General features: G+C 38.5%; 1 protein-coding gene and 1 long non-coding RNA gene across 2 annotated transcripts; one reads left to right on the top strand and one right to left on the bottom strand.

The window, feature by feature from the left end:
* Nucleotides 1-15,741, bottom strand: tnfsf10 (TNF superfamily member 10). The gene is made up of 6 exons (XM_037756547.1): nt 15,452-15,741; nt 12,642-12,767; nt 6,540-6,585; nt 4,904-5,020; nt 4,003-4,250; nt 1-2,014 (listed from the first exon to the last, which is right to left on the bottom strand). The coding sequence occupies exons 1-6, from the start codon at nt 15,557-15,559 to the stop codon at nt 1,805-1,807; spliced, it is 855 nt and encodes a 284-aa protein (XP_037612475.1). The 5' UTR covers nt 15,560-15,741; the 3' UTR covers nt 1-1,804.
* On the top strand, nt 10,582-25,156 carry LOC119480394. Its single transcript, XR_005204910.1, has 3 exons — nt 10,582-10,780; nt 13,025-13,151; nt 25,039-25,156. It is a non-coding gene; the product is annotated as an uncharacterized LOC119480394 (long non-coding RNA).
* Nucleotides 25,157-27,139: the final 1,983 nt, after the last annotated feature.

Genomic DNA, 27,139 nt, shown 5'->3' with positions numbered 1-27,139 from the left:
AACCATTTGAGGGAGTGTTTTAATGCACCGTTTGGAGGACGGTTAAGACGGACAAGCCAACAGCAGAAAGAGAGAAACTGTGCTGCTGCTGCCAACAGAAACACAAAGCCTGATATGTAAGGAGCAGTGCTTTAAAATGGTATTCTGTAAAACCTCTGAAAGAAAAGGTGATCTTACACCTTTAATCTTAACAACATGGCCGTCAACTAACTGTGTGAAAGGCCCATAGACATAGATACATAGACGCCGCATTGGACGCTTGCAGTGATGCGTCAACGTGGGCGCCATATTGGACAGGGCAAAACTGGCCTGTAACCCTATACAAGTGAATGGGGGTGCTGCCATCTACATTTCTCAACCAATTTCAACGAGTGGTTATTATATTAAAGGGTTTATGATCTACGCGGAGTAGAAAAATAAAGTCCACTAGTCAATGCGGCGTCTACGTCTATACTGTATGTCTATGGAGAGGCCTGCAGTGGTAGCAGTAGCACATGATCAGTAAAGAGTTCGTTGAGGGCTCCAGACCCAGGCGTATTAGAACAATTAAAAAAAAATATAGCACAATATTTACATCTTTACACAAACACACATCTCGGGACTCAGAACATCGCTAACCTTCAGCTGATACCAGTTTAGTACAAACAAATCTTAAAGGCAGACCGCAGGTTTTCAGGCATTTGCTATAAAATCAATATTGAGTGTAATGTATGTCCAAAGGTCTGAACTGCTACAACTTTCCTTTCCTGTAGGGGGCGCAAGTCGACGTGTATATATGAGCTTTTAATGAGAATGAACTGCTCTCCCTTCTGGAGAATCTGAGCTGTTAAAGGTGTCAATTTTACAAAGTGCTTCACATCTCAAAGAGTGTAGCTATGGTCGATTATCTCTAGATATTACACACTGTAGGGAAACCTGACCAAAGAACGTATATCGATGAGAAGTGAAAGTCAATAGTTCGTTCCATTGCAACGTCAGCGGCCAGCAGTAAAACGTCCGCCTACAAAGTGCCGCAAAATAAGTAAAACTAAATTATTCAAGTGTTCCTACTGGGAAGTGGATTTAACTCGAAAAAAATTATTATCCTATACATCCGTTGACACAGAGTCATCGGTGTTTTCAGTCCAAAATGGCGACAGCGCTATCGCAGTTTCATCTAGCAGCTGTTGTTAAAAAACTAGCAGAGTTTCGTCTCTTTGCTTCTAGACTCTTTGGGACCCTCTCACAATATTATGAATCCTACTGTAGTGAATGTATAATCCTGGTTTATTCTTACCCTAATCCTAACCAATCCAACCAACTAATGCAGCGAGAACTAGCCAATCGGAGGCCGAGTAGAGCGGGTCATGCCTTCGCTATAGCAGGATTCGTAATTTAGCGACTCGCTCCCAATGTAGATATAAACGGCTCATTCTAAAGTAAAAAACACGATGATTCTATCAGGTGATTATTCACTAAAGAAAACCTACTTATTAATATTATGTCTGCCAATAGAACCCCCTAAATGTTACCTACTGGTCCTTTAAAGAAATGTTTGTACGAACTCTAATCTCTGTTGAGTCCGAGCCCCGTTAACTTCAACACACTCAAATATTTGTTGATTGATTAGCTCCGTCTCTTCTCCACACACGAAACCAGTGTTTCTTTCCGTTTCTGATCCTGAAAAGAAAAAAAGAGAGACGGACTTCTTTCCGTGACTCGCCGCTGCAGTTTTTCATCTGGCTTTATTTCCAGGAGAAGTCTGGACGCTGAGACGAGACAGATGCGCTTAAAAAAAAAAAAACGTGTCCCGCATCTGATCGTCTTAGCTGATGAGAAACGCCCCGAAGAAGCTGCTCTTCTCGTCCATGTCCACGGCCGAGGCGTTGGTCACCGTGACGAAGAGGCGGTCGCCGGAGTTGAGCGGGAACAGCCCCCCCTGGTGGGCGGAGTGCAGCGAAAACTGGGAGCCCCGGGACCAGCAGGAGGTTCGGCTCGTCTTCATCAGCAGGATGGGAACCGGGTAGGAGCTCACCTGGCGGGGAGACGGAGAGGTGAGTGAGAGAAACGGAGGTGTGTGCTATGTTGTGGATAGAGGGAAGCGTTCATGAGGCGTTGATGAATCGCAGCTAGACAATCTTTTACAACCTGTTCCATCAACTAAGATCGGCCTCCACCCGCAGGATCAATCTGTCAAATAGCTGATTGATTAGGAACGTTGTTGGATCGATAGTTACGTAACGTAACGTAATGTTACGTTACGTTAAGTTAAGTTAAGTTATGTTAAGCTATTTTTTTTTTCAGGTCGCCGAGAGTTGAAAAATGTTCAGCTTTGAGTAAAACACTGCGCTCGTCACTCTCACTTATTACCCCGCCGTCCAATCACAGTGGAGGAGGGGCGGGACAAATACCACAAAGACCAACCGGTGAAATGACGGCTCTGAGACCAGAGACTTTAGTACCGCTGTAGTCAATATCTGGACAGTTTGCTTCATGAAAACATCCCATTTGGTCTTTGTTTAAATTCTGTGAAGGCACATCTGTGATCCAAATGTAAAGGAAATTCAAAACACGCTGACTTCCAACTTGATTAAGACGTCCTTTAATACACGAACACGAGAAAACAACTCGGATTAAATTCCTCAACCTCCTTCAGTATTCATCTTTATAATGAACTGGTTCATTCTGATTATAATCTGTTCGATCTACAGCTGTTCGTTTAGCGCCTCTAGTTTTATCTGACAGAGCAGATTATCATTGGATGTTCGCCACGCTGTGATGCGACGCATACTCACTGTCTGGATTCACGTTAGTCACAAGATCTGATTTAAGTTACTCCTCCTCCGCTGAGAATCAGTGCAACAAAAACTAAGAGATTAAAATTTAATTTGCAGACGGTCAAGTTGCATACTACGTAAACACAACGTCCTTCAATTCAATGAACTATGACTTTCATTTTTACGTCTTTTACAAGCTGTTCTATCCTGCGCTCATGTTCCCCGTCTGTCTCTCTACTGTCTGGCATCAAGTTAAAACAAAACAAATCTAATAATACGAGTGTGATGAAGGAATCTGCAGAATAAGCATTTGATTATCTAGACGAGGGAAAGAGCAGGTTAAATATGTTTAATCACGCTTTTTATTGTTTCTTTAAGAAAAAAAGTCTATAACACCCTAAACCACAACAAATAAAATAATATGTACATATAACAGATATTTACTGTAAATTGAAAAACAAACTATTCAAAAAAAGAGGAAAAAAAGGTAATAATAATAAAATAAATATAAAGAAATAAATATCATAAAATAAAAAGTATAATCGTTTTTTTTAATTTATGGATAAAAATAAATACATAAATAATAATGATAATATTAAATAAATTTAATAATTAAAAAACATAAAATAAAAAATATAAATTATTTTTTTTAATTTCTGAATAAAATATATAAGTTCATAAATAAATAGTAATGATAATAATAATAAATAAATAAAAAACATAAAATAATATATTTTTTTAAATGTATGAATAAAAATACATAAATAAATAAATAGTAATGATAATAATAAATAAATAAATAAAAACCATAAAATAAAAGAAATATAATAAATTATCTTTTAAAATGTATGAATAAAAATAAATAAATAAATAAATAGTAATGATAATAATAAATTAATAAAAATAAATTAATTAATAAAATAAATTCACACCAGATGATGCACCTACTTAGATCCCTGTGTTCCCGCCACCCGCAGAGTACATACTGTGTGTTTAAGGCACAGGTTTAGTATTATATAAATAAATATTATATATAAGTATTATATATTAAATATATATAAATATTATATATAATAAGTATATATTTATATTAAAACCAAATATTATATATTTGATAATATATTTATTAAAATGAGGTGAGTCAGAAAATCAATGTCAAGACAAATAATGAAGTAGAAGCAGCAGCAGAACCGGATGAAGCAGCAGAATCCCAGAGCCAGTAGAGATATAAAGTAAAGTCTCTCACCTTTTTATAGACGTACTGCAGCAGGGGTCTCCCTCTGTCCTCCCCCGCCTCCTCGCCGTCCTCGCCCTCCTCCTCCAGGGAGTGGGTGTGTCTGAAGTACGTCTGGGCGTAGACGTAGTAGAGGCCGGGCTGCGGCACCACCAGCTCCCCGTCCACCAGCTGGACGTCCTGGAGGAAGGCCAGCCCCTTCCGCCCCTCCCACCAGGAGATCTTCTGGCCCTGAACGCGGCGGCCGGCGGACACCGGAGCTATGGAGGACAAACAAACACCATCAGGATGACATCACTAACCACCAGGTGAGGATTTGTTATTTTTAATTTATTTATTTATGTGACAGAGACGATACAGGTAGACGTTGTTAAATCAAATACAACCGATGACGTGAATATAGGACTTCTAGCTGGAGCTCATTTTCAGTCCTTGATATAAATAATTTAGCGCTGCAACAATTAATCCATTAATTGGCAACTTTTAAATTATTATTACTATTTTGATAATCCATTAATCGCTTTAAGAATTTTTTTTAAAGAAAAGAAAAAGTCTAAATTCTCCGTTACAAGTAAAAGTTCTGCATTCAAAACTTTACTTAAGTAAAAGTACACAAGTATTAGCATTAGAAAATACTTAAAGTACCAAAAGTGAAAGAACTAATTACGCAGAATAATATATATATTTATTATGAGATTGCATTAATATGTAAGCATCACTAATGTTGCAGCCGGTAAAGATAAAGTTATTTAATCCTTATTAAAAAATACATCAGTTTATTAGTTTGTTATATTTTGTATTAATAATCTGACTCTGCAAATAATCTAATCATTCCTATCGATCACTAATCAACCGTAAACTCATTTTAAACCAGCTGACTGCAGTGTGTGCAGTTAGTTCCTGCAGGACTCACCTCCTTCCTCTCGCTCCAGTTTGGGCACGAAGCTTCCAGTGACATGAGCTGCCACTTTGGGGCGAGGTGAAGCCCGGTCCACCATCACAAGTGAGGGCAGCACCCGAGATACTTCATCTAATGTGGAAAAAAGAACGAAAAAACGTGAAAATGAGTCCACGAACAAATAACACACAGAAGTTGTTAACAAACTAATGCATTCATGTATTTGATCTGCACCAGTAAGATGCTGCAACTACGACATCCTGAACAGTAGCAGGTCATCTAGAGAATACTGGGGATGCACCGATTTATCAGCCAAACATCGGCCGCCAAATAAGACGACATTCACCGATGGCAGTGGCCGATGTTTATCTGTTGAGTCTCATCAAGTTTTGTGCCTTCTAAATGTTATGTTGGAGGACACACATGGCTTGTTTACGTGTCTCGGAGAAAGATCAGCGACAAGAACGTTGTTTTCTGTATAAAAAACTATTTTAATTTAATTTATGTTTCTCAAAAAGAATAATTTGTTAGCACTGAAACGTTCTTCTCATTCAGTGGGTGGTTGTAAAGTAGCTAAAAAGGCTTTTAAAGCAGTTATTGTTCAAATTAAATATTTTTCATTGAAGCCAGGCCGTGCACGGTGAGCCGGTCGTTCTTTAACCACAAGGTCGGCGGTTCGATCCCCGGCTCCTTCTGTCTGCATGTTAAAGTGCCCTTCAGCGAGACACTGAACCTCCGGGTGCTTCACAGCAACCCGCTGGGTTAAATACAGAGGTCTGTCTGTATATGATGAATCTAATAAAGTTTAAGTTTAAAGTAGGACTGTCAACCGATTCAAATAGTTAATTGTCTATTTTAAAGGGAGATTAGTCAAGTATTTAATCCTCTTATCAACATGGGAGCGGACAAATATGCTGCTTTATGTAAATGTGTGTATATATTTATTATTGTAAATCAATTAACAACACAGAACAATGACAGATATTGTCCAGAAACCCTCACAGGTACTGCATTTAGCATAAAACAATATGCTCAAATCATAACATGGCAAACTGCAGCCCAACAGGCAACAACAGCTGTCAGTGTGTCAGTGTGCTGACTTGACTATGACTTGCCCCAAACTGCATGTGATGATCATAAAGTGGGCATGTCTGTAAAGGGGAGACTCGTGGGTGCCCATAGAACCCATTTACATTCACTGATCTGGAGGTCAGAGGTCAAGGGACCCCTTTGAAGATGGACATGACAGTTTTTCCTCACCAAAATTCAGCGCAAGTTTGGAGCGTTATTTAGCCTCCTTCACGACCAGCTAGTCTGACATGGTTGGTACCGATGGATTCATCAGGTTTTCTAGTTTCATATGAGACCAGGATCTTCACTCTAGCTTACTCACTCGAGCCTGCTACATCCTAAAGAACACAAGTTGTATTAATGCGTTGAAGAAATTAGTGGCGTTAAAACAAATTAGCGTTATTATCACATCAACTTTGACAGCTCTAATTAAAACAGTACATTTTTTTAATGATGAAGAAAATAAATAACAACAACAAAAAAAAATCGGTATCGGCCGACAATTTCACAATCAGTGCATCCCTAAAAAAATACACAACTTCAACATAGAGAAGGTCAAAGGTCAGTTTAGTTTTCTCACCTCTGACGACCGAGGAAATCTGCTTCTGGTAACGCTGAGACAGAGACTGCAGAGAGAGGACAGCAGAAAACATCTATTAAAGCTGCAGTAGTCAGGATATGTTTGGCATCATTGGGCAAAAATCCCATAATACTCTTTCAGCATATTTTAATTCCAGTGTTCTGAGAGAGAACTAGACTTCTGCTCCTCCTCATGGCTCTGTTTACAGGCTTTAGAACATCTAGCCCGTGACGGGAGACTTTGACCAATCACAGGTCATTTCATTGAGAGAGAGCGTTCCTATTGGCTGTGCTCCGGTCATGTAGCCAGAACTTGGCGTTCCTTCACCAGATTTCACAATGGCGGCGGCGTCACAAACGTTCTCACTTTACAGCTAAACCGTGCACTACAAGATGATTCTGAGAACATGTGAGGAGAGAAATAGACATTAACGTAACAGAATATTGATTCATGTTTGATCAGCGCTGACTAGTTTGACCGTTTGATCAGAGTTTGCGAGTGATTGACAGCCGGCTCTCATAGACGGCAGCTGGACAGCAGACCTCAGATCAGCTCTTACTGCTCGTTTTCCTCCGGTCTATGAAATCTTACAGATGCCGTTAGGAGCACCGGAGGACACAGAGGCATGTGATTTTTTTCAGGTTTCCTGTTTCATGTACTACTGTCACGATGAGCGACCGTTTTATAAACATAACTTTTTTTAATCATATTTGCTCCAATCTCCCTACTGCTGCTTTAAAGCCTTAAAACAAAAACCCAGAACGTAACACTGATGTATAAATAAAATAAACATGTATATATATATACTGTATAACAGGTCTACCCAGCTGCCTTTTGTTTGACTTTAACCCTGAACTCCTGCTGACATCAGGATCAGGAATAAAACAAAAAAAGGGAGCCTGGGTGTTTTCGGGTCGGTAACAGATTCGTCCCCGGTAATCGACCCCTCGCCCACTTCCTGATGTTTTACGTTCCTTCGCTCCAACAGAATTGGCTCGAAAACGACGCAGCGACTGCCAAACTGATGAAAACGATTTTTTAAGCTGTCGTGGATTCTGGACGTGTTTATTTCAGTTTCCAGAAACGTAAAGGAAATTGAAACAACATGATGAGAGAGGCATTAGAGACAAAGAAAAAAAACACAAGACACAACGGGGATGTTTTCCCATAATAGAACACGGTAATTAGAATAAATAACTTGTGCAGAAGGAGGCATGTTTTGTTGTGGTTGCCAGTAAAGGTTGCAGAGGTTAATGATTTCCCCTTTAAAAAGAGTTTTTACAGCTTGAGCAGAGCGAGGTGAAGGAAAAGCTGCAGTCCGTCAGCGTGCAGCAGGATTTATGGGTAACAACGCCTCTCAGACAGTTATTTTCTCTTGAAGTTTGCAAGACTTCATTTTGAAGGAAGACCTGCAGGTTTTATACCCAAATGCTCAACTAAAAATAAAAAAAATCTAATCCACATGTCCTGACATACAGCTCAAATAATGTGCATTTATAACACCACATTCCTTCAAAATAAAACGACACAAGTCTGTGATAGACGCCGGTCCTTTAAGGTTTTATGTGGGAAATGCAGTTTTACAGATATTAATAGCAGAACACAAGATAACAAAATGTACTTTTGAACTTCACGGGAGACTTCAAACTGTCCCAGCATCATGTTTACATTCTCAGCTAAATTTAATCTGACTGGCAGCCGAGTCAGAAAATACCCGCCGAGTTTTTATTCAGTCGCAGGAGAAGAGAAAAGAAAAAACAAACAATACAGATAGCACAAATAGAAAGAGAATACGCTCTGTGCGTGTGTGTGTGTGTGTGTGTGTGTGTGTGTGTGTGTGTGTGTGTGTGTGTGTGTGTGTGTGTGTGTGCGTGTGCGTGCGCGTGCACGTGTGTGTGAGAGAGAGCAGCGCAGGTGAACACATTCCTGTGCTGATTAAACCTCTCAGGATCACATCACATCTCCAGCTATGAAGGAGCTCATTGTGCGTCTGCAGACAGAAATCTGGATCATTTCAGCCGTTCAGTTCAAAACTTCTGCTGCTGATGTTCAGATGTTCAGATGTTCAGACATCCACAGCACAGGAAGAGCCTCAGAATTATATAATAATAATAATAATAATAATAATAATAATAATGGTAATAATCATCCTAATAATAATAATAATAATGATAATGATAATGATGATAATAATAATTCTGGTAATAATAATAGTGATGATGATGATGATAATAATAATAATAATAAAGGTAATTATAATAATAATAGTAATAATAAGGATAATAATAATGATGATGATGATAATAATAATTATGATAATAATAATTATGGTAATAATAATAGTGATGATGATGATAATAATAATGGTAATTATAATAATAATAGTAATAATAAGGATAATAATAATGATGATAATAATCATTATAGTTATAATAAAGATAATAAAAATGATGATAATGATGATGATAATAATAATAAATGTAATGATATTAATAATAATAATAATAAGGATACTAATACTGATGATAATAATAATAACAATGACAGTGCTAATGATAATAATAATGGTAATAATAATGATAATAATAAATAGTGATAAAATAATGATAATAACTTTTATTTACCTTTATATACTTAGCATACTGTTTTACAAACTGTTTCACCTCAGTATGTATACTTTTTAGTACTTCTCATTGTTACATACTACATCCTGTTTACGTTCAGTTTTCCCATCTGAAATACTGTCAGCAAAATTACAATCTACATTTACATTACTATTTTATATTTACTTATGTTTATAATTATTTTAACTGCACTATTGTATGCCTCAGATTATTTGCTTTTACATTTACTTGTGTGATGAACCATAATAATAATGATAATAATTATGATGATAAAATAATAATAATAATAAAATAATAATAATAGTGGACTTACACTAACATGCTGTTTAATGCACTAAATTAATATGTGAGATTATTTAGTATGTCTGAAAACTTAGTATGAAACTAATATTGCAAATTATTACCGGTGTAATATTACAGTATGCAAACACTATAAATACATAAATATCCGACAATGCAACGCGGTAGTGACGACAACGATCGTAACGGACGTTGACGGACAGCTCTGTAACGTCTATATAACGCTTCAGTTTAAGTCTAAGTCAGTATTAGACGACCGGTAGATGGATTCGGCTGCTTGTTCCAGATGTTTTTACTGAGCTTGAAAATCCAGTTTTCCTCACTCTTATCCGTTATTTTTGTTTTAATTGATTAATTTTTCCTTAAATTATGATGGCTTTATTTATTATTAAGTTTCTTATTTATGCCTAATATTACTTGTTTATAATTTGTTTTACTCTGCTATTATATATTTATAAATGAGGTCTCTACTTCAGTGTATTTCTGAGTTAAAATTAAGGTTGTATGAATTAATATCTTTTTTTTAGATTAGTCAGACTTCATGATTCTCACAGACCATCTTCTGGTCTGTGTTACCATGGTTACGCGTCTGCAACCGGGCAACGAGGCTCTCAGGAAGTCACGACGTAAATTACTGCTCAGTGTGTCCAAAAAGATCCGTACTACTTCGGACGCAGCCCTAAACGTCCTCACGAGTCACTTCGTTGCTCCTCTTTTACTTCTTGTCAACAAATCCCACGAAAAGACCAAAAACCAACAACGTGTTAGTCCGTCTCTCAGTACCGTCTGACTTCCTGTCTGTGGCCCGTTGGTTCCTACTGGAGACGTACATCTTTAAAACATCACAAATCTATAGTTTCATGTTTCAAACAGCTGCTCGCCGTAGTTTCTATCAAACAATCAGGAGCATTTGTGAGGGACTATTTTCAGCGGCGGATTAATCCACATTTGTAGTAGTAGTTGTTGGTTTTGCTCTTTTCATGGGGATTTAACGACAATAAGAAAAGTGATAAATAACCTGGGCGTGAACTGCAGGCACACCTTCTCTCAGCATGTGTGGAAGTTCACATTGTTCCCGGCAGGGAGGTGGAGAGAAAACCCTCCTGTCAGTGTGAAAAACAATCCTTCCACCGTATACGATAAAGCCAATTCTTAAGCAGTTTCACATGATGCAACTCTGTGATGTCAACAAGAAATACGGCAACGTCTTGCTCATGTTGTGTGATGCAAGAAAATATGTTATTTATTACACACAAGAATGTAAAATGAAAGAAATCGTGATTGAAGGGGAATTCCACCAGTTTGACACATCAAAGTGTGAGTTGATGCGTATTTCTGCTGCGTAGATGTGTGTAGAAAGATGTATGAAGTCTTCAGTGTCTCTGTGGAAGCCGTTTAGAGTCTTAAAAGTCAAATCAGTTGTCTCTTGAGCAAAAAGCATCAAATACTTCCATTAGAGAAGCTGGAACCGGAGGATTTCTGCTATTTTTGTTTGGAAAAAACGACTGAAACAACGGATCGATTATCAAACTAGTTGCAGATTAACTTTCAGTTTCAGCTCTAAATTAGTTTAAACTCTTGGACGCATTATGAGAAACAGACTTTAGATTTGTTCAGCCTCTTTTTGTGTCTCTTTGTTGTCACTTTATGTCTCTTTGTAGGCGTTTTGCATCCGTTTGCCGTCATGTTGAGTCTCTTTGTTTTTGCTTTGTGTCTTTGTAGTCATTTTGTGTCTCTTTGTAGTCATTCTGAGTCTCTTTGTTGTCATTTTGTGTCACTTTGTAATTAGTTTGCGTCTCTTTGTAGTTGCTTTATGTCTCTTTGTAGTTGCTTTATGTCTCTTTGTGGTCAATTTGTGTCTGTAGCTGCTATTGCATCTCTTTGTAGTCATTCTGTGTCTCTTTGTAGTTGCTTTGCTTCTTTTTGTAGTCATTCTGTCTCTTTGTAGTTGCTTTGTGTCTCTTTGTATTCATTATGTGTCTCTTTTGTAGTTAGTTTATGTCTCTTTGTAGTCATTCTGTGTCTCTTTGTAGTTGCTTTGTGTCTCTTGGTAGTCATTCTGTGTCTCTTTGAAGTAATTTTGTGTCTCTTTGTAGTCATTCTGTGTCTCTTTGTAGTTGCTTTGCTTCTTTTTGTAGTCATTCTGTGTCTCTTTGAAGTCATTCTGTGTCTCTTTGTAGTCATTCTGTGTTTACTTGTAATTGTTTTGCCCCTTTTCATAGTCGTTGCGAGTCATTTTGTGTCTTTTTGCAGCTGTTTTGCATCTCTTTGTAGTCATTCTGAGTCTCTTGGTAGTTTCTCTGTGTCTCTTTGTAGTTGCTTTGTGTCTCTTTGTAGTCATTCTGAGTCTCTTTGTAGTCATTCTGTGTCTCTTTGTAGTTGTTTTGCTCCTTTTCATAGTCGTGAGTCATTTAGTGTCTTTTTGCAGCTGTTTTGCGTCTCTTTGTAGTCATTTAGTGTCTCTTTGTAGTCATTCTGAGTCTCTTTGTAGTCATTTAGTGTCTCTTTGTAGTCATTCTGAGTCTCTTTGTAGTAATTTAGTGTCTCTTTGTAGTCATTCTGAGTCTCCTTGTAGTAATTTAGTGTCTCTTTGTAGTCATTCTGAGTCTCCTTGTAGTCATTTAGTGTCTCTTTGTAGTTGCTTTATGTTTCTTCGTGGTCAGTTGAGTCTCTTCCTGGTTGGTACGTGTCTCTATGAGTGACATGTTGTAGGTGAAGGCCAGGGGGGATTTCTGAAATATCTCCGTTAATAAATACATCAGCATTGAGTGTACTGAAACCTCGACTCAGAACTACCAGTTGTAAAACGTGTGACCAATAATAAAACCCTGTAGTAATCATAATAATGCTAATAACATCAAAGCTGATTTATCATTTGCTTTGTTGGCCTTTGCAGCTGAAGTGTGTGCCGATTAGTAACGCTCGGAGCTCCAGTGGGTGGGGAGGTTTTGATCTGCAGCAGGCCGGCCGGGGGAAAGAAAAACTGAGCTTTGAAAGCCATAAATCTGAGCAGCTGGCCAAATAACCACTGAGCCCTTAATACTGATCAACAAATACTGACATGTAAAGGTCACGCTGTGCTGTACGGCGGTGACGTCACACTTCATACAGCTCGAAAGGGAGAATTACAATCAGGTTTTTGAGATGATGTTTTGGGGTTATTGTTGCTTCAGCGTACCTTCTCGATGAGCAGGTGGAGCTGCTGAGTGACCTGCCAGCACGGATCCCCCCGGACAGCCGTGATGCTCTGCAGGTCGCCGCCCGTCAGACAGGAAACGCTGCTCCTGGCGAACGTCTCCTTCATCTGCAACAAAGAGAATCAGAACAAATATCTCTTAATCTACATCTCGTCAAACACGCCTGATGAAGGTATTCCTTTTGTTTAATGCAAAACTGATTTCTACCATGTTTTATAAACTTTAGGACATGAATTTGTAGCATAATTAGATGCTTTTTTAGGGAGAAAAATTACACATAAACCACCTTTTACACCTTGACAATCAAAGTCTGCTTGTAACCTGAGTCAACATATCATTTCTTCTTTGCTTGTCATCTGTTTAGCTTTCATTTCCTCCTGTACTCCTCCTCCTGCATCTCATCTGGGTTAATGATTAATTCTTGTAAACACCGACTGAGAGCTGAGCTGGACGGAATCCAGGTAACCAAAGGAATCACCAAAACAAGCAGAGTGAGTCCAACACACGCACACACACGCACACACGCACACGCACACACACACACACACACACACACAACTCGTCATGATAATCACAGCTAATCATAAAACTAGCTGCAGTCTGCTGCTGCCAGAGCTCTTTACTTCCTTGTCCTCTTTTGTTTCTGTGTTTGCAACTGCAGAGAAACAAAAACTGTTTCATTGCATGAAGCTTCATTAGCAAGGCAAGTTTATTTATAGAGCACATTTCATACACAAAGGCAATTCAAAGTGCTTTACATATATAAAAGAGCACAAAGTGCATAAGATAAAAAAACAAATAAAAGTACAAGTTAAAAGAAAAAAAGTTAAAAGGATAATAAAAACAATCAAAAGACAGTAAAGTGCAGCATTTGATCAATTAAAGAAAAGCCTCTGAGAACAGTTTGGTCTTGAGTTTAGATCTGAAAGAGGCCACTTGTTGGTGCATCTTTGATCTCATCTGGAAGTTTGTTCCACAGTTGAGCAGCTAAAAGCAGCTAAAATCAGCTAAAAGCAACTAAAAGCAGCTAAAAGCAGCTAAAAGCAGCCTCAGCATTGTGCAAAACTCTATTATTTTACTGTGAAAGCGATAAAAGTGGCCTGCGTTGGGTTGCATTGTGCAAAATCCATATCCATATCCATATTTAAAACACAAATATTGACAATTTGTCAGCAACAGAACCACAGCTCCCTCAATACTTTAGTGAACAGTGGTGACCGGCCAATAGAGGGTGCACAAAAAAACATTACTACTACTAATAATAATAATTATAATAATTATACACTTGTCAATATTTGTGTTTTAAATATGGAATGCACCCAGTAAAATGTGTAATTTGATTGTAATGTGATTATATTTTGCATTAATAATCTGAATGTGTAAAGTAACTAAAGTTGTCATATGTATATATGGTATGTATATATATATATATATATATATACATACCATATATAGGTTGGTTGTATGTATATGAATATGAATATGTATGTATATGAATATGAACTTATCTCTTGACACTGCACTATTACAACGGGTAGTACTTGTTGTTATGTTTCTTTTTTTTGTTTTATATATGTTGTTGCTGCTGTCTGTACGTCCCTTTTACAATTAGGTGTATATATTCCTTTAACCTTAAATAAAAATAAATAAAGAAAAAATAAAAAAGAAGTTGTCAGATAAATGTAGTGGAGTAGAAAGTCTAATATTTCCCTCTGAGATGTAGTGGAGTAGAAAGTCTAATATTTCCCTCTGAGATGTAGTGGAGTAGAAAGTCTAATATTTCCCTCTGAGACGTAGTGGAGTAGAAAGTAGAAAGTTTTAGAACATGGAAATACTCAAGTAAAGCAGAAGTACCTCAAAATTGTATTTAAGTACTTAGTTTACTCTTAAGCATTCTTTACTCTTCCTGTTGGAATAAAATAACTGTTAATTATTTAACTGTAAAGTAGTAATGTGTTTCTGATACCTTCATTTTTTTTGCATTAAATCATAGCAGGATGTTTTGCTGAGATTCACTGAAGTATTGAGTGAACTGTGGTTCTGTTGCTGCTCCAGGACACGTCTAATTTAGCTTTTTGCACAATGCAACCCAACGCAGGCCATTTTTATCTCTATCACAGTAAAATAATCAAGTTTTGCACAATGCTGAGGCTGCTTTTAACTGCTTCTAGATGCTTTTAACTGCTTTTAGCTGCTTTTAGCTGCTTTTAGCTGCTTTTAGATGCTTTTAGCTGCTTTTAGCTGCTTTTAGTTGCTTTTAGCTGCTTTTAGCTGCTTTTAGTTGCTCAACTGTGGAACAAACTTCCAGATGAGATCAAAGATGCACCAACAAGTGGCCTCTTTCAGATCTAAACTCAAGACCAAACTGTTCTCAGAGGCTTTTCTTTAATTGATCAAATGCTGCACTTTACTGTCTTTTGATTGTTTTTATTATCCTTTTAACTTTTTTTTTTCTTTTAACTTGTACTTTTATTCGTTTTTTATCTTATGCACTTTGTGCTCTTTTATATATGTAAAGCATATGTGTATGAAATGTGCTCTATAAATAAACTTGCCTTGCTATGAAGCTTCATGCACTGCAACAGTTTTTGTTTCTCTGCAGTTGCAAACACAGAAACAAAAGAGGACAAGGAAGTGAAGAGCTGTGGCAGCAGCAGCCTGCAGCTCGTCCTCCTCTGCTGAACTATAACGAACAAACTGAAGTCTGTAAAGTTGTTGAAGGTCAGCAGAAGGGTTTGTTAAAGCAGCAGCAGCAGCTTGTTGGAGCTCTCTCTGGTTCTCTGGTTCTTACCGAGCTGAGAGCTGTGGTGAAGTGCAGCACGGTGATGGTGACGACCACAGTCTGCAGCAGGACGGCCAGCAGCAGCAGAACTCCGAGCTTCGGACCGGAGCCCGTCATGACGACAGACCGCCGTCCGGTACCGGAACCCAGACCAGCACCGTGATGGTACCCAGACCCGGTCTCCAGACCTCCAGAACCAGAACCAGAACTAGAACAATGGCAGAGAGAGCTGACTCTGACTCCTTCACTTCTACCCTCCCAGTCCTCTGCAGGAGGAGGAGGAGGAGGAGGAGAGGAAGAGGAGGGAGAGCTCTCTCTCTCTCTCTCTCTCTCTCTCCTGGAGAGATGATTGTTTCATTTGTGAGCTGTAAAAACACAGATAAGCGTGTAGTTCATTGTGAGCGCTCATATCTGCGCTGTAGATCTCAAACACATTTAACTTCAGCATGACATTAATGTAACATCACAATGTGTTGCATGAATGAGTGGCAGAGGACTGCGTCTCTTTGTAGTTGCTTTGTGTCTCTTTGTAGTCACTTTGTGTCTCTTTGTAGTCACTTTGTGTCTCTTTGTAGTCATTTTGTGTCTCTTTGTAGTTGCTTTGTAGTTGCTTTGTGTCTCTTTGTAGTCACTTTGTGTCTCTTTGTAGTCATTTTGTGTCTCTTTGTAGTTGCTTTGTAGTTGCTTTGTGTCTCTTTGTAGTCACTTTGTGTCTCTTTGTAGTCATTTTGTGTCTCTTTGTAGTTGCTTTGTAGTTGCTTTGTGTCTCTTTGTAGTCACTTTGTGTCTCTTTGTAGTCACTTTGTGTCTCTTTGTAGTCATTTTGTGTCTCTTTGTAGTTGCTTTGTGACTCTTTGTAGTCGCTTTGTGACTCTTTGTAGTCACTTTGTGTCTCTTTGTAGTTGCTTTGTGTCTCTTTGTAGTCACTTTGTAGTTGCTTTGTGTCTCTTTGTAGTTGCTTTGTGTCTCTTTGTAGTCACTTTGTAGTTGCTTTGTGTTGCTTTGTGTCTCTTTGCAGTCATTTTGCATCTTATAATGATCCTTTTATGACTCTTTGTAGTCATTTTGTGACTATGTTTTGTGTCTCTTTGTAGTTGTTCTGTGTCTCTTTGTAGTCATTTTGTGACTCTATGTTTTGTGTCTCTTTGTAGTTGTTCTGTGTCTCTTTGTAGTCATTTTGTGACTCTATGTTTTGTGTCTCTTTGTAGTTGTTCTGTCTCTTTGTAGTCATTTTGCATCTTACAGTGATCCTTTTATGACTCTTTTGTAGTAACTTTGTGTGTCTTTGCAGTCATTTTGTGTCTCTTTGTGGTTGTTGTGTCTCTTTAGTCATTTTGAGTCTCTTTGTAGTAATTTTTTTTTTTTAAGTGATTTTTCTGTGTTTTTTAAGTATTTTATTGATAGGACAGTGGATAGAGTGTTGGAAAGGGGGAGAGAGAGAAATGACATGCGGAAAGGACCACAGGCCGGATTCGAACCCGGGTCCACCGCTGCTAGGACTGAGCCTTGGCGTTACATGGGCGCTCGCTCTACCGACTGAGCTAACCAGCCGCCCTCTTTGTAGTAATTTTGAGTCTCTTTGTAGTTGCTTTTGTGTTTCTTTGTGGTTGTTTTGTCTCTTTGTTGTCATTTTGAGTCTCTGTAGTTGCTTTGTGTCTCTTTGTAGTCGTTTTGCATCTCATAGTGATCCTTTTATGTCTCTTCGTAGTCATTTTGTGTCTCTTTGTGGTTGTTTTGTGTCTCTTTGTAGTTATTTTGTGTCTCTTTGTGGTTGTTTTCTGTCTCTTTGTGGTTGTTTTGTGTCTTGTTGTAGACACAAGTTAGTTGCATTAATTCCTCTCTTTAGTAGTTGCTCTAATTTCTCCTGGAGAGATTATTGTTTTATTTCTGAGCTGGAGAAACACAGATAGCCGTATAGTTTATTGTGAGCGTTGTAGATCTCTGTACTGAGCTTTACTGAGAGAAAACACATCATCATATGATCATAAACAACGAGTGGCACAGCAGCATGACTGTTATGAAGATGTTATGGAGTTTAAACTCACATAAACAAAAGTTTGAGTCACTTATAATAAATCCTTTTGACATAAATTCATCTATTCTGTTCACTGAGGAGCAGCAGCTGATTTATAGGTTTTTATTACTAAGGGTTTTTTTCTGGGGGAAACCAATAAATTAAGTTTTTCTTCAAAGGCTTTGGTTTATTTGCTACTGTACGCTGACTCGCTCCACATGTAGCTGAGCTGTCAAGTTGTTTAGATAAAAAAAAGGTCTGATGGACATTCCTGGCATTTCTGTCTTAGCTCCAGATCTGTCTCCACATTTATCCAACACTGCATCCATCCTGTGTCTCTTTGAGGTGAGGAAGACGGGTTTTAAGGACACACATATTTCAGATCTAAAAAATCTAATCACTTTTGTGTTCATATCAGGGATAGGAGGTGTGAATCTGGTTGTAATAACTGTATATCTTTGAACAGATATCTAATGAGAGGACTATTTGATGAAGCTTTTATCAGACTGCATAACAAAAATATGATGTTCTCTTTCACTCAACATCGCCGCCGCCCTGTTGAAGGACGAAGTGCGCTGGAAAAAGAAAAGAAACTCAGATGAGATGATGAAGTGTCAAAGACAAAACATTTGTTACCCAATTTTTCACATTGTCTCACCGCGTCGACCTTTTTATCCGTAATGTAGATTACAACGTTATCGTTATTCTTTCTTTGTTGCTTTGTGTGTCTCTGTAGTCATTTTGCATCTCATCATGATCATTTTGAGTCTCTTTGTGGTTGTTAAGTGTCTCTTTGTGGTTGTTTTGTGTCTCTTTGTAGTCATTTTGCATCTCAAAGTGATTATTTTGAGTGTGTTTGTAGTAATTTTGAGTCTCTGTAGTCATTTTGTGTCTCTTTGTAGTCGTTCTGTGTCTCTTTGTGGTTGTTTTATGTCTCTTTGTAGTAATTTTGCATCTCATAGTGATTATTTTGAGTCTCTTTGTAGTTGCTTTGTGTCTCTTTGTAGTCATTTTGCATCTCATAGTGATTATTTTGAGTCTCTTTGTAGTTGCTTTTGTGTCTCTTTGTGGTTGTTGTGTCTCTTTGTAGTTACTTTTTTTGTCTTTGTTGTCATTTTGCATCTCATTGTAAATTACAACGTTATTATGATGTGTTCAGATGTAATCTTGAAACCTGCATAAATCCAGTTGTTTGAAGGAGATGTTTTCACATCAATATAAAATAGATATTAGAGAGAGTATTATGAGCTGTTTAACTTCCTAACAACTTACCAAGGTTTTTTAATTAAAGCAAATATTTAAATAATCATTTGAATTGTGTGTTTCTATGCAAATAACCACCGTAGATGACAATAACAAAGTACAGTACAGTGTACAGCAGCCTCGCTCCCCTGGAAGCTACGGTGTAATTCAAACACTGTAATTTAACATGTATATAATGTTTTTTATGTAAAATATATCAAACATTGATTCCTTCTTTATTTAATTTATTTCCGGGTGGCAGACAAAAAAAATACTTAACCTGCCACAGTGACAGGAAGTGAGAAAAAGTTAATTTCAGACCCAGCTTCAGTGCTTTGAGCAGCTTTGGTCGCGTCGTTATCGCCGTGCAGTGAGGCGGGCTGAGCCTATAAATGGATCCTGGTCCTGTTGGCTCGTTCCTGCATCTGCAACATCTGGCCTCAATCTGGCTTCCTACGCCCCGCCGTCCCCCTCCGGGGAGACGCTCGCCCGCTTAGGTTTCACTCCGCAACGCCTGCAAGGGCCTGCTGGGGGTAACGGGAGGCTGTGGACTGTGTATGTGTGTGTGTGTGTGTGTGTGTGTGTGAGGGTCAACAGCGTCTGTTGAGATCATCCTTGGGACAAGCTGGAGAGAGACGTAAATATTCAAATGAAATCTTTAACTTCTGAGCTTTTTGTCCAGAAGTCTCCACAACGTGAGCAGATTGTTTTAGTCCCCACATCGTGATAAATACCGACTCTCACACACACACACACACACGCACACACACACACACACACACACACACACACGCACGCACACACACACACACACACACACACACACACACACACACTCTGAGTGTATTTCTGAACAGCAGCCAAGTTTTGATAGGGATACGAAGACGAGAACTGACCGACTCCCCCGCAAAGTCGACTCCCTCCCTCCTCAGTCGCCTCCTAAACTTCGTCTTCCACTCCCCTCTGCCCTCGTTCTCCCTCTCCCTCACTTTCTTTGTGTCCGTCTGTCGTTTCTCTTTGTTTTTTTACTGTCTTTCATTTGCCATCTCTTTCCATTCGTCCCCCGCTTTGTTCTCTCCCCCCTTCTCTTGCTGTATTGACGATAAGCATTGTAAGGCGTCTTGCAAAAGGTTTACAGTGTGCTTAGTAATAATTCACAAAGTAAGAATCATAATTTTTCATGGGCCTTTGGCAACAGACGGTTTACTGGCCCAGCTGGATCCCAGGTGCACCTCTCGTAGAGGAGCGATACCGTGATGTAGACCTGGATTCCCCGCTGTAGTTGTTTATTTGAATACAGCACACAGAAAATACTACCTACGGCGTTGATTACCTCGCTGACTGGACTCGCTAAGTTGTTTATGTGGAGGACAAGGTGTTGGCAGAACAGGTTGTAGCTCGCATCAAGGTGGACTTTAATAGTTTTTGGCAAACAGTTTGGATGCTTTTAGAGACAGGTGGTGCATATAAGCGAGCGCTGTGTCCAAGGTAACGTGTTAGCGCTTCATTTCTTTTGTTGAGTTAAAAACTTGTTTACTGATGTATTCACCTTATGCTGACAATATAACATCCATCAGCCATCACTGACTGGGAGGACGACATACAGACATGTCCTGAAATCACATATGAGGACATTTGTAGTGTCTCATGGTTTAGATGGCTACGTACACTACTATGTTCACTACGTACACAATGCTGTACATTACCTACACTATGCCGTACATTACTACGTACACTATGCTGTACATTACTAAGTACACTATGCTGGACACTACGGTGTACATTACTACGTACTACGTACACTTGATATAGAGCAACATAATGCATGTTTAGCGCGGGTCCTCTAGCGCCACATAGCGGACACAGGAAGAGGGGAAAAATGTCCATCATTTCCTGTGCCACTCAATCCACGCAGGAAATAACGTCTAACTTGTGCGTGCCCTGTCCGACATTTGATTCAACCGGCGTCCCGACAGTACCCCCCGACATTGCGACATTAATCAGCAGGCTCATTACTATGCATTATGAGGTGCTTTGCATCGACCAGTTATGATTGCATGTGGGCGTGTAGAGGGCGTGACATGAGGCTGATCCACGTGCACACATCTCCAGGTGGACTGTGATTTATAAAGGGAACATTGCCTGCAGGTGTGCGTGGGCACGGTTTAAAAATCAGATTATTTTTTGGCGCACGCCATTTTCTGCTTTTGTGCACACGTAGACTTTCAGTACGGATCCTACCTCCAAGATCCTAAAGTGAGTTTAGTCAAGTCGAACCATGCAGTGGAAATGAGGCCAAGGTAAACACCCTCTCAACACACACTGTTCATTTTATCCCTCCTATTAGAGAGAACACAGTACAGAGAACTGAACAATATCACTGATATCTGGCATCAGGCACACACACTCACACACACTTACACACACACACACACTTACACACACACACACACACCTCTGGAAGGGAGAGGTGGGACAACTGAGGTGGCCAATGGGCATGCTGGAAACCTGAGAGCTGACCAATGAGCAAACAGGAAACTTTTGGGGACTTTCCAAAGTTTCCAAACTTTTTTTTTTGGCTCCACTTGCTTTTGTCAGATTCTTGGGGTTTTTTATGTTGACGTATGTGTGTGTGTGTGTGTGTGTGTGTGTGTGTGTGTGTGTGTGTGTGTGTGTGTGTGTGTGTGTTCTCATGTCCAAGGCGTTTACATGCCTGTGCGTGTGGGAAAGTGATTTTGAGTGTGTAGATTCATGTCAGGGTCTAAGTATGGGCCAAAGATATGTGGACACCAACCCCGTCGCCACGTGAGAACGTCGATATTGATTTATTCCTGCGTTGGTACTGAACGTCGGCGCTGCATGAAGATCGTCCAACATGGACATGCTGTACATAGCGTCTAAGGAGACTGCCGTTAGCTTGTATGAAAATATACAGAGCCCTGGATGCGTCATGGAGGGAACACGACTTAGTATTTCGTGGTGTCTAATTGGCATTACTAATCACCTTCATGCCATTAGTCTCGTCTTGCTTGGATTTGATACAGCTTCGTTTTGATCTTGGCCTGAGAGATGTAGATATACTCCGGACTTTTGATGTTACACACAATGTTGTGTTATCTTTGAGATCCCTTTAGTTCTGAGACGTGAAGCCAGTGCTGAAGCGCCTTAAACTTCACATTAACAGCCAGCAGGGGGCGACTCCTCTGGCTGCTAAAAGAAGTCTGATTGTATAGAAGTCTATGAGAAAATGAGTCTACTTCTCTCTTGATTTATTACCTCAGTAAACATTGTAAACATGATTTTATGGTCTCAATCGCTAGTTTCAAGCCTTCTTCATTACAAACATGATGTTGTTGAAGCAATTGCGGCATAGCACCATCTCCTGGAAGCTCAAGTCTGTTCAGTTTGTGTGGGTCGATGTCACGAGAGCTGACGGAAATTCATGCGGTCTCTTTTTTGGGTAGTGATATGTTAGAGCTAAAAAAACTAGGGCTGTCAAAGTTAAAGCGATAATAATGTGTTTTAAATTGGATGCAAATTCCTTTTAACGCCACTAATTTCTCTAAACTATGAATGTAACTTGAGATTTTTAGGTTGTAGCGCACTCAGTTTTAAAGCTAGAGTGAAGATACTGGCATCATATGAAACTACATAATCTGATGAATCCATTGGTACCAACCATGTCATACTAGCTTGTCGCGAAGGAGGTTAGATAACGCTCCAAACTTGAGCTACATTTTGACGTCATGGCCATTTTCAAAGGGGTCCCTTGACCACCCAAATGTGTTTCTGAAAACATTTTATGCGAGAGATACGCCATGAAGTTGCCGAATCTGTCTTTATTCTGCATCGGCAATGGTTAGTTTAAAAGTTTCTAGGGATGCAGCGAGTCACGTCAATAAAAGTAGCCTAGATCTCAACTTAAAGCAAACGAGGAGCGGCCAACGTGACGCCCCGTCTCCTCGAATCGCGCCGCCACGCTACCAGAATGCATCGCTGCACGGCTGCTTACATAGACAATGAATGGAAAGCGCGGAAAGGACGGAGGCTGTGGATACGTACGCAACGCAATTTGACCCTGTTTTGACCGAGTCTTGTTTCTTAAAGGATATCATTTTTATTTAGTTTCAGTTTACTAAACATATTTAGTGTCAGCTTTAGTTTACTATAATACCCCTGGTGTCCACATACTTTTGGCCGTGTGTGTGTGGTTTTGTGTCCGTGCCTTCGTCCGTGTGAAACATGCAGAATGTGTCCTTGTTCAGTTTGAGGCCCACATTGTGGTTTTCTCTTCCTCCCTACCAATCTTTCTCTGTCCTCCCTCCCTCCCTCCACCTCTTTCCAAATTGCCTTACACTCCCTTCTCTCTCTCTTTCTCTCTCTCTCTCTGCCTGTCAGGAAGAAGTGAACAATATGACCTTTAGTCGCAGCGATAACATTCTCCCTCATGAATTCCCCGCCGCTCCGGCTTTCCTTTCACATTCTCACCGGTTTGTTTTCGCTCCCGGCGCCTCTGTTTTTCTTAGAAATGATCACTCTGTGATTAACGAGCAGCACCGGGGGGGGGGGGATGAAGTCGGGCCTACACGGGGTCCCACTCAGACATACATGCACTATATGGTCACACTGCAGCTGAGAGTGACTCATCACTGTTCGTGTCACAGTCATACCTGATGCATGTTTTTATTCCCATGTGAGTCTGCAGATGAGCCCCAGTAGGACGGATGGATTATCCTCACTATACTATATATCCTGTCATTCTCAAATCAGCTTTCTAAGTACAGTGGACACAGCTCCCAACATGTGGCACCTTAATTATTAGTTACTTACATCCTGCAGGTACTTTTTAACGACGACCACCTCAGTGCAAACACCTCGTAAATGGTTTGTGGTCCGGTGATGTTTTTAAAGAGGACCTATTGTGCTTATTTTCAGATGCATCCATGTATTTTGGGTTTCTAGTAGAACATGTTTATGTGATTTAATGTTAAAAAAAAACGCTTTATTTTTCTCATAGCGGCTGTGCTGCAGCACCTCTTTTCACCGTCTGTCTGAAACGCTCTGTTTGAGCTCCCGAAAAGCCCAGTCTGCTCTGATTGGCCTACCAAACCAAACTCTTCGGACTCCAGCTCCACTCTAAACTAGCTTTGTTTGAGGGCGTGCCAAACTAGCCGCTAGGCAGGTATTATGCAAATGTGTTACTTGGTGACATCACCATGTTACGGAAGAAAAGGCGGGACTTAAAGAAAGTAACACATGTGCATAATACCTGCCTAGCAGCTAGTTTGGCACGCCCTCAAACAAAGCTAGTTAGAGCGGAGCTGGAGCGTAGTAGTTTTGTTGCATAAACCTAAAGAAGTTGTAGTTTTGTTGCCTCAAACTAATGAAGTTGTAGTTTTGTTGCATAAACTTAAAGCAGTTGTAGTTTTGTTGCCTAAACCTAAAGCAGTTGTAGTTTTGTTGCCTAAACCTAAAGAAGTTGTAGTTTTGTTGCCTCAAACTAATGAAGTTGTAGTTTTGTTGCCTAAATCTAAAGAAGTTGTAGTTTTGTTGCCTAAACCTAAAGAAGTTGTAATTTTGTTGCATAAACCTAAAGCAGTTGCAGTTTTGTTGCCTAAACCAAAAGAAGTTGTAGTTTTATTGTCTAAATCTAAAGAAGTTGTAGTTCAAAAGTGTTTTTTGAACATTAAATCATGTAAAAATGTTCTCGTAGAAACCCAAAATATGAGGATACACCTGAAAATTAGCATATTAGGTCCTCTTTAGCATACTCACAATGGTAGGTGCTTGGATGTACTGAATTGGGACACAGCTTGTGCGTTGAACGTGATCTCCTTGAACGCACCCTTTAAGAATGAACCGGTGCACTGGTGGATTATGGGATACCGAGGCCTGCAAAGGATAAACCAGGTGTTTCCTCTAAATGTGCATGTCTCAGACGTGTTCGAGACGTGACCCGTTGACCTGTTATGACTTATTTCATCTTGAATTGTGGTTCAAGTGCATGCTGGGATGCCGTGAGTCAACTTGCACTCAGTTTGGCAGCAGGCAGGCTGTTGCTTCACTGATACACACACACACACACACACACACACACACCCACACACACACACACATGTTCAGGGTAATGAAGTCCTGATGGGCAATCATACACTAATCAAGTGTGATAGAGTGTGCCCGGTGGCGCTCCAGATGCAGGTTTGGCCACTAATGGCAAACAAACAGACCCGTCTGTCAGGAGGAGCGCGTTCCTGCTCACCTCCCTGATCACATGACCGCACAGGTATGTCGCTTTCTGTCACGCAGCTATCTGACGGGTTTGGTTTCTGTTTCTGTGCAGGCTTTGACTTGAAGGACGAGCTCAAGACGGACAGAAACAGAAAAGCCAAGTCTTTGATATCCAGCGAGGAGGTGAGGGATCCGAGCTGAACCAGCTCTTCAGACAGATGGAGAACGTTTGGAGTGTTTTTATGACCCTCCAGTATAGATCGCAGGCGTAAATCAAAAGCAAAAGGCTTTTGTCCAGGGGTTAGAATAAACTATTGAAGTAAATCCATCACAGAAAACCCGTTAAATGTTATGATGTTCATAAATCTTTGAGATAAAATGAAAAGAAAGGGAATAAAAGACATGATTCATGTGATAAATAATATGTTTACAGTCATTTATAACAGCTGATGTTCTGATTGGAGGCTGGTGTTCAGGAGCGGGATCTGGCGCCATCTCCTGTGTCAGACTTTTATTCTGAAATTACCCATAGAAAAAACAAAATAATCAATGACACCTGTAATTTATAACTGTGCATGTATTTAAAGGGATTACTGTGTTATTAATACCAATGTGAATTAATAACTAGAATAATTTAATTAATAATCATTGTGTTTTATTTATATTTAACAGCTATGATAACAAATAATTATAAATATGAACATAATAAACTATACTTTAATAAATAATAACTGTTTTAAATAGAATTAGCTATATTTTTAATATTTGTAATAATGATTAAGTTAGTAATTTATCCTTTAAACTACAACTTTATAATTGATAACTTAATAATATAATATATAATATTAAAGGCATTAGTGTTATTAATTCCAATGGGAACTTAGGAAACTATAATAATTGAATAACTAATTATTATGTTTAATTTATTTTTAATAGCTATGATAACAAATAATAATAAATATGAACATAATAAACTATGCTTTAATAAATAATAACTGTTTTAAATGGAATTTGCTATAGTTGTAATAATGATTAAGTTAGTAATTTATCCTTTAAACTACAACTTAATAATTGAAAACTTAATAATATAATATCTAATTTTATAGGCATTAGTGTTATTAATACCAATGGGAATTAATAACTTATTGAACTATAATAATTGAATAACTAATCATTGGGTTTTATTTAATTTTAACAGCTATGATAACACATGTTCATAAATATAAACACAATAAACTATAATTTAATAAATAATACCTGTTTTAAATGCAATTTGCTATATCTGTAATATTTCGAATAATATGTTTATATATAATTAACCTTTAAACTACAACTTAATAATTAATAACTATAATTGTAAGGCATAACTGTATTTTTTAATTCCTATAATGATCAACCATAATAAACAACTTAAATAAGATTTAGTGACTAATAACAATAAGAAATACAATATTATCATAACTAATAACAGTTCTGTATTTGAATACCTATTATAACTAATTATAAATAGTAACATAATAAATTATAATTTAATAACAAATAAGGAATTACTTATATTATTATTTATGTAATACTTATTATTTAAATTAAATAAAATTTTGATTATGATGAATAACACTTTACAACCCAATAAACATATATATAAAGGAACCACAACATAATATAATAATAATAATAATATTATATATAATGTAGGCTATAAATACCGTAATAAACTATAATACAAAATTATAATTATATTTTGGAGAGATCTGTAATAATATATCTGTAATAACTAATAACGTAATAATATATGTCATAACTAATAAGTAAAATTAATGATTTAATAAACTGTTTTGGTTATTAGTTTTTCACAAAATACACTTACAGACTGTTTATTAGTGACATTATCTTCAGTTTATTTCCTTAAAAAGAAACAAAAACATCTCAATATGTGCCATTATAATCTGCTTTCTTACATAAATAAATCACAAAATAGTAAATTGTGAACATTTTACATCGTGTACAGATTCAGTAGCCGACCTCTTAAACCCCATTACATCACAGTTATCTATTATTAATTATTAATTATACACATGAAGAGGAATTTAGTTTCTGTGATCACAAGTTCAAACCGCCAAACAACCACATCTGGAGCCACTCTGGAGGTCAGCCGGTGACCCGAGTGAACTCTCAGGTTGAACGTCGTCGTCACATCATAAACACGGCGACCC

The sequence above is a fragment of the Sebastes umbrosus genome, chromosome 21, assembly GCF_015220745.1.
Source record: "Sebastes umbrosus isolate fSebUmb1 chromosome 21, fSebUmb1.pri, whole genome shotgun sequence".
Lineage (NCBI taxonomy): Eukaryota > Metazoa > Chordata > Actinopteri > Perciformes > Sebastidae > Sebastes > Sebastes umbrosus.
This window is presented reverse-complemented; position numbering and strand designations above follow the sequence as displayed.